At 39.3% G+C, this 13449-nt stretch overlaps 1 protein-coding gene across 1 annotated transcript in view; it reads left to right on the forward strand.

Moving 5' to 3' along the window:
• prkx (protein kinase X-linked) overlaps window positions 1-13449 on the forward strand; it is a 36318-nt gene that overhangs the window by 19444 nt on the left and 3425 nt on the right. The window contains exons 5-7 of the mRNA XM_017308999.1: window positions 4236-4331; window positions 10568-10625; window positions 12239-12316. Coding sequence (XP_017164488.1) covers window positions 4236-4331; window positions 10568-10625; window positions 12239-12316 — 232 coding nt within the window. The remainder of the gene's footprint in view (window positions 1-4235; window positions 4332-10567; window positions 10626-12238; window positions 12317-13449) is intronic.

Raw genomic sequence — 13449 nt, forward strand, 5'->3', positions numbered from 1 at the left:
GAACGTTTTCAGCCAGTCAGAGGACGACGTGCTGCTCTCAGAGTCCTGCTGTGTTCAGTTTGTCACCTAATGCTGAGACTCAAAACCTTCCGTGATCGACATGTTGCACCGCTGCTCTAGCAAAGAACAGTTCAGAAACAATATGAAATGAGAAAAAAGCTATTTATTAACTGATTAAGTCTGTTTTAGATTGTTCTTGAAAAACTAATCAGTCACGGCTGCACAGTGAACCCATTAATTTTTAATTTTTTTTTACAGCAGACAGCCGCCCCCCTCTCTTGCTGGTACTGCGTGCCCCCGCGAAATCTTTTTGGGGTACGCAGTACCCTGCCGTACCCCCTTACTTTCACCCCTGCTCATACCCAAATGTGAGGAAATAAGAACATTGCTAATGGGATCTAATTTGGATTTTCTATGTCTAAGTGAAACTTGGCTAAATGATAACATTCCAACTAATATGATTGATGTACCAGGATATCCATGTTTCAGAAAGGATAGAGTTGTGGGGCGAGGAGGGCGAGTATTCATTTACATAAAAGACTTATTTAACATCAATGAGATAGTCATAGATGAGCATATCAATAGAATCGGTATGTTTAAATGTTTGTCTTTCCCCTCGTATGAATTTTAATATTGTGGTGTTGTACAATCCACCATCAAGTTGCAGCACAACTTTTTTATCATAACTTAAAGGAATTGTTAACAGGATTTAGAAACAACAGTGAAGTAATCATTTTGGGGGATTTTAATATAAATTGGATGGACAATAAATTGAAAGAACCACTTGGAGAACTGACAGCAAAATTAGATTTTCACCAGTTAATCAGTAGTCCCTCTCGTATCACTATAAACAATCAAACTTTAATAGATTTAGTTTTTTCAAATAAACCTGGCCGAATCATAAAATCCTATAACTTGGTGTGCGGCTTATCTGACCACAATATTACTCTCATTGCAAGAAAATTATCTCAAAATCGTTTTGTCAGTCGCTATAATACATAGAAACAGACTGTAATACAAATTCCAAGACAGGATGTACACAAATTTGAGGCCAATTTAACTAAGGTTAATTGGGATGACGTTTCCAGCCAGAATCAGATAAATGATTGCTGCAATACATGTATTCTCAATGTTTGTTTACTATGAATAAGTTTCTTAAAACCCATACGAAGGGACGAAGAAAAATACAGCTAACTTGGGTATCGGATGATATTCGGCTATTAATAAAAAAGAGAGACTATGCTCTAAAATCTTTTCTTAAAAATATAAAGGACCACAAGTTGGCTGCTTTTTAAAAGTTTGAGGACCAGAGTAGTTCAATAAATGTACAAATCTAAAGCTAAATATTATGCAAATGTCTCATCAGAAACTGGAGGGAATGGTAAGACGATCTGGAAACAAGTAAACAGTTCACTGAATCCCAATGCAAACACTAAACATAAATATGAACTTGCAAAAGCAGGAAAAACCATAACTGATCCTGCTAAGTTAGCAATAATGTTTAATTATTCTGGAACAACTACTACTGCATTTAGAAAGTAACAATCTTCTGCATCCGCTTCAGTTTGGTTTCAGAGCCATGGTTTTAGGAGCCATGTTGATAAAAATCTGCAAAACTGTTAGATCGAATATAAATTGTTTTAAAATTATTAGACATTGTTTGACACTTGACTGTGCAGAGATATTTTTGAACTCACTGATCCTCACATTTTACCTACGGAGCTCCTGTCTGGTCTCAGTCTAGTCAAACTACTCAAACCATTAGCAAGTCTCTATAATCGGGCCTTAAAGGTTTTATATCAAAAGCCGATTAGATTCCATCACTGTCACATTTTGGTTAAATTTGGCATTTTGGATTTTCCAAATTTTCTAAATTATAATGTATTAAAATTGATTTTTAAGTGTTTAAATTGACTTGCACCTGCACCATTAAGCGACTGCATACAGAGACTGCAGGGCAACAGCAGATCTACCAGAGCAGCTTTAGATTCAAATTGTAAGGTTCTCTTTCGAAGAACCACTTTTTGCTCAAAGTGCTCAGTCTGTGAGAGGATCTGCAGCTTTAACTCACTTCCTGTTCATTTAAAGTCTGTAACCAGTTTTAGTACGTTCAAAAATCTAACAAAACTCTGGTTATGTCAAAAACAGACCTGTACCCATTTTCATTCAAACGAATATGAGCTATCATACCACAAGCTTTAAAGATACGGTTACCAAACCGCAAACAGCATGTCCATAAGCTGCAGGCGTTACCAGTATAGATAGCACAACTATTTAATCAGCTAACAACAACTTGTTTTACTTGTGTTGAGAGATACGGCAAGAAATCGCCCAACGTTCACCTGAACCTGCCCTGACCAATACGTTGCCGGTCAGAAATAGTCAAAAACTGCTTCTTTTTTTATGTCTTATCACTCTGACACCTTGTTTCTCCTGCAACACTCTTTATTGTAGAAGTTGCTGTTGAGTGAAGACTCAACATGAGCCACTTTTTGCATCTATGATGACTTTAAAATAAGACTAAGACATGTAGGAACAGTTTGTCTGCTGTTTGTTACAGCTCCAAAGGAAAGCGGTGCATCTGCTGAAGGCTGAACGGAGCTCACTGAGGTTCATTTGCTCTATTCGTCTGATCTCTCCACCTCTGTCTGTAGTGGAACATCCTAGGTTTGGAGTTAGTTGAGTTAAGGAATTAGGTTTAGAGCCAAAATTATCTAGGATATACTCATGAAGACGATGTAATGCTAACTGTGATGTCTTTTTAGAATACCAGTTCAGTAATCATCCTGACTTTATTTTTTAATTGGTAAACTGCTGCTTTAAAGAGACTTGTCTCTTCCAGGCAGTATGACATCACCTCTTTTTCCAAAATAAAGATTTAATGATCAGTGGCAGCAAGAAGGCTGAAATCTGACAGTAAACAAATGGCATTGCTAGCATAAATATGACTGTAATGTTCTAAATGTTGTTTTTATCAGTAAAACAAGTTATTGTTCCCTTAGGGTTTCTACTAGAAAAATTTAATTATCATAATTATCATGATCTATTAGAAACTTTCCAGTAAAACCAATTAGATCATGTTAATTAACATTTTTTGTTTAACTTTGTGTGCAGCTGCACTGATGATGTCTTTTTATTGTAGCTCCAATACCATGTCACATAGAGCAACAGCCTTTGGCCAGAGGCCTCTTCAGATTCATCTCAGAATCACCATCCTCAGCTTTTTGAAGACACTTGGATGATATCAGTCGCAACATTTAATTTTCCTCTGGAATAAGGCATTTTTGAATTAAATTTTAATTGAATTTTCAATGAGATATTTGTTGTCCCAGCTTTCCCTTGAAGCTAATTTAGCGTACAAAACAGCTCTCAAAAAAGTTTTGATAAAAATTGTATCTTGTCCCATATCTAAGCTATGTTCATTTAACACAACCAGCATGATTTGAAAATATAAAACGGATTGTATGCAGGTTTTCTGACACATTAGTAAGACTGAAGGACTGTTGTTGACATTTACCATCTTTTTCTATTTTTTTTGTGGTACTTTGACAACGTGTTAAACCGTCAGTTTAAGACTTTTTTTTTCTTTTCGTTTTTTAATTCTGTCACACTTTATTCAATTGTTCGCACTTTCACAGATTCCTGAGCAATTACAGCATCAGAAAAACACACACACCAACACTTAGACACACGCTCTCTCTCTCACAAGCGGAGTCCGCGGCTCGTAGCCAGATCCCAGATGCCCTCACGCCTGCACCGCAGACTCTGGAGTTCTTTACAGGCAACGCAAGCACCGTGTGACAAGCTGTTGCGATTATGCGCCTGTCTGCTCCATGTGTAATGTGTTTAGAGGCTGGTGCCATTATGTAATTTGTGGGTAATGACTTGTCCAGACTGGAGCAGAGGAAAGCACAGGAGAGCTGGGAAAGCGTTGAGTGGAGTGCAGCAGCAGGAGGCGCGTGGGTGTTTGAAGCACACACACACAGAAGACGGTCAGAAAAGCTGTGAACAAAGGCGACTCAGCCTCCAGCTGAGATTTATCACTTCTTATCTCCACCTCCACTCTAAATATTGACCTGTTCATGTGTCACACTAAAGCAGCACAAAATCTTCTGTCTGCTCTGTTACCTGATCTTGCATCATGCAAATTTTTTGCAGGCTGAGTTTGTACAATATGGCAGTGTGTGCACAGCCTCCCAGAGTGTGCTTCAGTAATGTTTTCTTCCTGTCCACAGGTATCCACCTTTCTTTGATGACAATCCATTTGGAATCTACCAGAAGATTTTGTCTGGAAAACTGGAATTCCCACGCCATCTGGATTTCTACGTCAAGTAAGCACTAGTCACAGAGCCACTGAAATGTTTGCTCCCCACTGCAATCTGTTTACAGTATCAGTGAATGCTCAGAAAGCATGACTGTGTTCTGCTTCAAGATCTTCAAATAAAACAGTTGAGAAAACAGAGACACAGTAAAAGAAAGACAAAAATCCAAAGAAAGGCAGGAAGAAATGTGGGTTGAAAAAAGAAAACTCAAAGGGAAAGCGGTGAAGACAGACAGAAATACAGACAGAGAGAACAACAGACAGAAAGAGTCAAGAGAAAGATGAAGAAAGACTGACAAACCTTTAACTCATATCTATTCATCCCAATTCTACAAAATACAATTACTCAGATGTCAAAGGAATAAAAGAAAATCTCAAATATTAAAATCAGCTCACACCTAAATCCATGGAGGTAAAAAAAAAAACCTGTACTCAAAGAACAAACATTTGTTTAGGATTTTGTAGGACTGGGTGGAAAGAAAAAAAAAGGGACAAATCTGTTCTTTTCCACGGTGGAGGGTGTTTTGCTGCACCGCCTTCATTCAGTTTATGATTATATTGAAGCTATAAGTGAGGAACAATTAAAGAAATCTGGATAATTTAGTTCTTTGTACCACTGTAGTGTGGCATCTGTAGCCCTTGGATACCATCTATAGATAAAAAGCCAGGCAAGATAAGCACATATTGCACTACAGATAAACCAAACTGCACATTACTGTCTTGAACATTTCAACACAACTTGTCTGTCTCGAGTTCTTCAGCCACACAGCTAACATATTCTTTTGATAACTAATGTAGTATATCCTCATCTTTATTCCTCCTGTGAAGCTGTGCTGCCCTCCATGGAGAGCCAACTCTCACTTTGAGAATCTCTGATTTAAAGCTTTATGTGCCTGGAAATAACACAAATCACATCAAAGCGGCTTGGAGAAGAATACAATTTTCTGTTCGATGGAGGGGAAGTTCGTGTCTGGGATTTTCAGTGATATTTTTTTTTACATTTAGGAATCGGCCACATGGACTCATGTTTGTTACATTAAGGCAGGGGTCCCCAAACTTTTTCCTGTGAGGTCCACATAACTTTTCCCTTCTCTGCTGGGGGCCGGAGTCAGTTTGTAACAGAAAAAGTGTGACGATTGTAGGAGTGCCTAAATGTAAAAATATATTGTTTTCCAGAAAGCACAATCAAATAACCCTCTCTGGGTTCTTCACAGAACAAGTCAGGAAATAAATAATAACCAAATAACCCTATCACATTTATTAGGGTTGAAAAAGAAAAAGTTACCAAGTTTAGATTTAACTGAACTGATTACGGTAGTTCCCGAACTGTAACTGTAACAGTAAAAGTGCTGATCCTTCGTGTTGCTACTAGCATGTGCTAAATCAGTCAGTGGCCCCAACCTGTTTATTACCGCGGACCAGTCAAATTTAACATTTTGTTGCGGCCTGGGGGGCAGAGGGGGAGGGGGGATGAACAGTCAGATAAGGCTTCTGCATGTTGGTGTTCCCACTAAATACTGAATAATATGCCCTATTTGGGTTGTCTTGGCCCTTTTATCACAGCCTGTGGGGTTTTTCCTGACTTGGAACGAGAATACAACCTGCTGAATGAGACAGGTAGCCAATCAGAAAGCGCGGTGACGTCAGAACAGAGGAGAATCCTAAACAGCTGACGTGTCGCGCAACTGGTGGATATCGGAGATGATATGTGGCAATGTTTATTATTGAATCTAAAGGTCATTATTATGTTTATTCAGTTAAAAATGTTAACTATGAAAATCATAGTGCAGCAAATAGAGCGGCTGCTCCCGTCGTCTTTTATCCACTGCCTTTTCTTTTTGTTACGTCTTTTATCTCTTAAAATGACTCCACAAACTATCACTATTGCTTCTACGTTGCCATTTGGTTATTCTAAATTCCCGCTATGCTGGGGGTTTTACTGGATTATCCTCTGGAATCGGGATGTTTGTGACTGGAATCGGTTCGTGTTGCTCCTGCCTTGGACACACGAACCGATCGAACCTGTTGGACTTTTATCAGCTCTGTGGTCACAGAGGTTTGGAGAATCGGCCGACATTTTTAAATCTTTCCGTCTAAACCAGACTTAAGACTCACAAGCTCTACTCATCTCCTCTCGACCGCAGCCCAAACGCTCTGACTCTGGTTGCTATGGTAACATTTACCTGTTCCTTCAAAATAACAGAAGCGCCACAAAAACGAACATTTTACTTTTGTGAAAATTTTAACTCACGATAACGACTAATGGGAGCCCTGAGCTTGTTTCTCTGTAACGAGACGGTTCCATCTGGGAGTGATGAGAGACGATGACACCCGAGGTGTTGTTTGAGCACAGCCTGCTTGGTCTCTACGTGGCAAAGCAGCTTGAAGCTTCATTGCCTCATAGCAGCTGGTCGCCGCATGTTACGCAGAGCGGCTTGTAATGTGGGACTCACCTACCGGTCAGGGATAAATCCATTCTCCTGTCTCTTCTCTGGGCATTTTCCCCTTTGCAAGGAAACTTTAAAAATACATCTGATCTGTTTCTTACTCATTTTGCTGCTTGTGGGCTCAATGTAACCGAGACTTCCAATGATTCACCTCCTGCTAAAGAGCCCCCTGGTGGTTGAAGAAAAATCCACATATAAACGGCTTATAATCCGGAAAATACGGTAAAAAAATAAATAAAATCTGAACGCTCTCTGGGATTGTTCAGGGGGCCGGACCAAATGTGGAGGCAGGCCGGATCCGGCCCACGGGCCATAGTTTGGGGACCCCTGCATTAAGGGGATGCCGCAGCAAATGATCTGCTACAATTGCTGATGGTCTCAGTTCTAATCTGATCTACTTTAGTCACGTTCAGCAAAGAGTCAGAGCGAAGTGTTCCTTCAGGCACTGCTGAAACTCACCAACAGGTGTAGCTGTTCTGTATCTGTCCCTACTGAAGTCACCTCTGACCTCCCGTCATGTTTGAGTGTTTCTAATTGTCCCAGCAACCCTTTGCACATGCTCAGTAAGAACCCTACAGCTAAAGCAGCTTTGGGTGGAGCTAATGACACACCTGACTTGTTCAGAGCTGCTGCTCTATCTCAAAGACACACACACACACACACACACACACACACACACACACACACACACACACACACACACGGACTAATTTTGAGTTGCAGGAATGTACAAGATTACAGGACGGGGATCTTGCTGTGAGTGTATGTGCTGTATCTCTGTTACTGTGGAGTAGCCAGACACACACACACACAGCTCCCCTGATAATTGAAGCAGCTCACAGCCGTCCCTAGTAAAGCCATCTATCTTACAGCCTGCAGAGGGATTTTTTATATTTCCAACATTTTTATCACATTTCCACAGTTCCACGTCACACACTCCCATCCATCAAGCATTAAGAGGCCTTCCAGAGGCTGCAGGCAGCACACTGCCTCTGCTGCAGCACAGCATAATCACAGAGACAGGAAAAAGCCAGCAGGACTGGGCATTAATCAGGAAGTCAGCTTCTATTAGCAGCATTGTTATGAACTTGTGGACTCTGCATTGAGCCGAAGCTTTAAGCTCCTCCAGCTCGTCATGTGTGTGTGCTGGAGTTTAGCTCAGGTCTATGGATGGAGGAGCTGCACCTCAGTTTGTGGCATTGGTAAAATATGAAACATTCAGGTGTTTCATTACACAAGAACAGTTTACTTTAAAGAGTTTTAATATTCAGTCGTCCTGCATGTTCTGGGAAAGTTAATTATATTTTGCAGACATTACTTGTCTTTCTTTCTTTGCTAGATTTCTTCTTTCTTTGTTTCTGTTTTTCTGTCTTTGTATTTCTTTCTCTCTGTATCTTTCTTTCCATTTATTTTTTCTGTCATTCTTTATTTCTGTCTCTTTCCATCTTTGTCTTTCTTTCTGTCTTTGACTCCCTGCCTTTCCTTCGGTCTTAATTTCTGTCTATCTTTGTTTCTGTCTCTTTTAATCTTTTTGTTTTTCTGCATCTACATTTCTTACTCTCTTTCCATCTTTAGCTGTCTGTCTTTCTGTTGGAGTTGGGAGTAGAGATGTGCCGATCAGGTATTTTCCTGCCGCTATCGATACCGATCACCCATGAGGGCCGATCACAGATACCGATCACCGATACCGATCACATAATTGTTATTATTATTATTTTTTATTATAAACACTACCGGTTACATTATGTGGAAAAAGGAACCATGAATTCACCTTAATTTAGACAAAAACTTGTTTTTAATAACTTTTTCCAATCCAAGAAGAAAACTAAACAAAACAGGCATTGTGCAAATTGTACTGCTATCAGTAATACTATCTTTAACAGACTGATAACATATGGAGGCTCTGAAGAGGCTAAATAATGCAAAGAGCCAAAATAAAACCTCTCAACATTGCCAAAAATATTCAAGTATAAAACTTAACATTCAAAGGCAAATACAGGATCCATTACAATAAACAATCCTGAGTTACTGAATGAAAACTTCCTGTTAGCATGGCGGCTAGCTGATTACTGCTAGTTCTGAGTGGCTGTTTCTGACTGAGCGGAGTAATTATGCAGAGCAGGGAGGAGATCAATTATTTTTTCAGAGATTATCTGTCTCATGTTAGGACAGCGAAAGTTTTAATACGTATGTAAAATGTATTTTTTAGGTTAGATGCTGCAGCTTTAAGCAGAGGTTCGGTGTGAGAGTCACTACCAGGTGGAGCAGAAGCGGCGCTCCGTCTGTGAAATATTACTACCTGTAGCATAGCAGCGGTTCAACAGCGAGAGCAGAACCAGCGTCTTACATCGCAGCTCCAAGACTTAAATAATTTTGCGGGTTATTTGTTTAGCTTTTTGACCGTCATGCTAATAATCCGGGTGAGTGTTTGTAGCTGTGCGCTGCTTTACCTGCTATCTGATCCTCCATGTCTTTTTTACTGCAGTGAGCCTCGATGTAGCCAAACTCCGTCAAGTATGGCATTGTTTTTATGTCGTATTAGATTCGTCGTGTTGATGCATTTTGACCTGCTTCAATTTTCCGCCACAACACGCATTCACAACTTCCCCATTCACTCAGTGCGTTATAGTTCCACATCGCTTAGGATTTGTTGCTGCGCGTTTGCGCAGAGTGAAGGAAAGAGGAGACCAGCTGCACAGGCAGGCTGAGAAATGAGATGCAGGTGATCGATATCAGCAACAAGAACCAATAATCACCGATCATGCACTTTTTCACGAAAATCGGCCCGATTATGATCAGTGACCAATCGATCGGCACACCTCTAGTTTGGAGTCTGGATATGTTATTTTCCTGCAGGATGTTTTGATTCCACCTTTGCAGTCCTGAGCCAACCTGCCAAGAAAAGCAGGAACATGAATGACCCTCGATAACCTTTCAAGCCACTCATACAAGAGAGTGTCAGCTACTTGGTGTGAGAGCTCCAAGATTATATGCATCAAACTGAGACTGAACCAGCTCTAAGTGACGGAAATAACAAAACATGTCATTTGGAGTTTGGCGCTGATTCTTTGTTTAGGCCGTCTCATCCCAAGCAGCAATAAACTGAGCCGTGCTGGGAGAACTGCAACATTCTGCATCGTCTGCAAACTGGGACTTAGTGAATAACTCACAGCAAACGCAACTCCAACAGTAAACACCCAAATATCTGAGCGAAATTACATGTTCCATCTGCTCCTGTGTTAGAACCACCGTAAACAAAAGGAGCGATAAAAGGCGTAAAATGAACTGCGTTTCTCGTTTTCTTCTTTTTCTTTTAGTATCTTAACAATGTTCTGATGAATTTCAGCGGGAGACAAAAACACAAATATTTTCCTTTTGGAATAGATGAAAATGTAACACCTGCCTCAGATTGAGACAAACACTCAGAAACAGCTGATGTGTCAACATCTGTATTTATGAGCGTTCCTGTATCTCATTGGATGTGAGATACACACCTTCATCTAGAGCTCGCCGCTCAACAGCAGCAATTACATTTCATTCCTAAACTTCATTCTTCCTTTTCTGTGAATTAATATTCATTTCACCACCTTTTAATGCCTCCGCAAGTCTTCATTGGAGTTTTTTTATTTTGGAAGCAACCCTTCATGCTCTTTCACAAGCTGTCAAACTTCTTTAAAAAAGGACCCATTTGTCGTTTTGATAGTGCAGCGAGGACATCAGGACAGTCTGAGAGGGAACGGTCCTTCAGATACACACTTTGCACTGTAGATTCACTGACTTGTTTCTCTTCTCCCTCCAGAGACCTCATCAAGAAATTTCTGGTCATTGACCGAGCCAGACGGCTAGGCAACATGAAGGTGAGCTGGTTAGACTTCCCGTCTCCCCGAACCACGTGGCAGCTCGCTATGTTTCATACCTTCGCTAGACGGCGTGACGTCAACAGTCTGAGGACCAGGACAGTAAAGGAAGGGCTGCGCCACATGGTTCCAATTACTCGCAAATGAGAGGAAGTGTACCAAAAAGGCTGACTTGTGTTTTTGCAATTTTAAAAGGCTGGACGACTGAATTAAATGCAAATGATGACATTTCCTGAGAGAAACATCATTTCATTCATTCAAACTCTCAGGCCTGATGGCCAAAAATCAATTTTAGAGAACGTACAGCCAGTATGAAGAAGGAACTGCTGCTGTCAGCAATCTGGGAAGGCTTGCAAGAACATAAGGATGTAAAGTGTTGCCCTCCTTTCAGATTTCTTATGTTTTTATTTTGTAATGCCTTTGTTCATCAAACACATTTACATTTTAAGCAAAAATAACCCACTTGAATACAAGAATAAGTTCCCAAATAATGAGTGCATTTATTATATGCAAAAAAAATAAGTTAATTATTCATAATTTAACTATGGTTAAATTATTTATAATTGTATTTAAATTATTAACTGTTACAACTGAAGGGTAACATGGGTAACTTTATTTTGCTATTAAATGGCACTATGTCCCTGGAAATCGCATAATATTGCCTCTTTCAAATTCAAAAATACTTTATTAATCCCAAAGGGAAGTTAAATTAAAGAAGTGAAAAGAACAGATGACAGACAAGTTGAGTCTAGAAAGGGTTACAGTTATTCCTAAGGCTTTTTCACTCCAGTGTTTCCCAGTGGATCCATATTGGACCTTAACTTTGAAATAATTGAGAAAAAAATTCACTGAAAGAGTCTGTGGATGTTGGGATTTCCTTTAATAACAGGATCATATTTAGGTCAGTGTTAATGTACATGAAAAATAAAGCCAAGATCAAAGGTACACACAGACGTCCAGATGCCTGAAGTCGTCCTTACAGACAATTAGCTGTAGAAATTGTCTGATTTCAGTCTATTTCTGCTGCATTCATTCAACTCTGGCAAAAATGGAAGTGTGTAGATTTCCATTCCAGATGGATATGTTGAGTATTTTAATGAAAGTTAGTGAGAGGAGGTGCTCTTAAAAAACTAATAGCTGACTGAAGCCACAGATTAACTCCACATAATCCCAGACAGCAAGATATTGATTTGAGAATGGTAGGATGCCTCTGGAGAAGTCACAGCCCTCATTAACACCGCTCACTTATTGATGCATAGAAGCTCAACAATGCTGCCAGACTTTTACAATCTGCTTTGCTTTGTTATTAAATTGTTGCTTTAGTACAGAGAAGATTAAACGGTTCACTAAATTTCTCAGTTCAGTTGTCATATTTTAAATAATGTCTATTAGGAAAAGCATGAGGACAGTTAAAGAATTTCTGTTCTGATTCTATGTTTCATATGACCTGTGGTATCACCTGGTGTGTCAGCTCCTTCAACTTGATATATGACTATGTTATGCCTTTCTTCTGGCTCTTGGATTAACCCATCAGCAGCTGTTAGATGTCAACTCGTACATTACAGATGTGAGCACAGTGTCATGGTTATGAACCTCCCTGTTTCCTGTTTCAGAATGGAGCAGATGATGTGAAAAAGCACCGATGGTTCAAGACTGTGGACTGGGAAGCTGTTCCTCTGAGGAAACTGAAGGTAGGTTTGCTCCCAGAAAATATATTCTTAAGAACCTTTAGGTTAAAACCAACTTGTCCAGGGGAGTAGTTTGGAATTTGCATGATGACTATCATCAAATTCAATGTCTTCTTTTCTTAATGTCTTCTTTTCTTGTTTGTATTTTTGTGCTAGGTTCTGCTTAGAGACTTCTTAAAATGACATTGTGTATTTTCAGTTTGCTAGTCAGTGTTTCTTGTGTATCTTCTTGGTCTGGTTCTGTGTAAACCAGCCAGGCTCATAGCCACAAAGGACTGGAAAGTAAACCAAGTAAAAGTTAAACATGACAGTACTTGATGGTTAGGAAAAAATGAAAACTTCAAACCTTATTAATATATTTTAAAATTTTAATTTAGGGGTGAAACTCAACATCAATGGGCAGCTATTACTAGCTAACCTAAAGCTAACTAATTAAGGCTTTGCTACCTACCTTGAGATTAAGCACTTTTATCCTTTAAAAATCACTATTAATTATACAACATAAATGTAAAATATAACTTTATAAATATAACTTTATAAAACATGTTTTATAAAGTTAAAACAGTCAAATAGATATGACTGTTTTAACTGGTAGTTGTGATGTCTTTCACAATTAGTAGCTCTAAGTTAGCTGGAATTGCAGCTTCCAGATCTACAGGTTGGATATACTAGGTCTAGAAGCTAATCTGTAGCTACAAGACTGTAGATCAGTGTTTCTCAACCTTTTTTGGCCCAGCGCCCCCCCAGCCTCTATCCAGGTCCCTCACCGCCCCCCACCAAAGAATTTGTAGGCTACTTTGCACTGACTATTATTATATCATTAATATTACTATCACTATTGTAGATGTTTTAATTCTTATGCTTGTTTCTGTATTTATCATCAAAATAATTTCCCAGACAACATAAAAGCCATGTGAATAGAAATTATTTTCACAGGCGTCTGAAAAATGCAACGAACATTCAAATTAAAATTTGTAGGTCTAACAGCCAATCAGAGTGGAGAAATATTCTTATTTTGTGCCATTTTCTAGTTGTTAAATATTCCACAAAATGACCAGATAAAAGATGTTCAACATGCCAGTTTAAACTTTGAACTATTTGCAAACCGACTGAGCTGCAACATTAAAACATGGATA

The sequence above is a fragment of the Poecilia reticulata genome, linkage group LG2 (assembly GCF_000633615.1).
Source record: "Poecilia reticulata strain Guanapo linkage group LG2, Guppy_female_1.0+MT, whole genome shotgun sequence".
Classification (NCBI taxonomy): domain Eukaryota; kingdom Metazoa; phylum Chordata; class Actinopteri; order Cyprinodontiformes; family Poeciliidae; genus Poecilia; species Poecilia reticulata.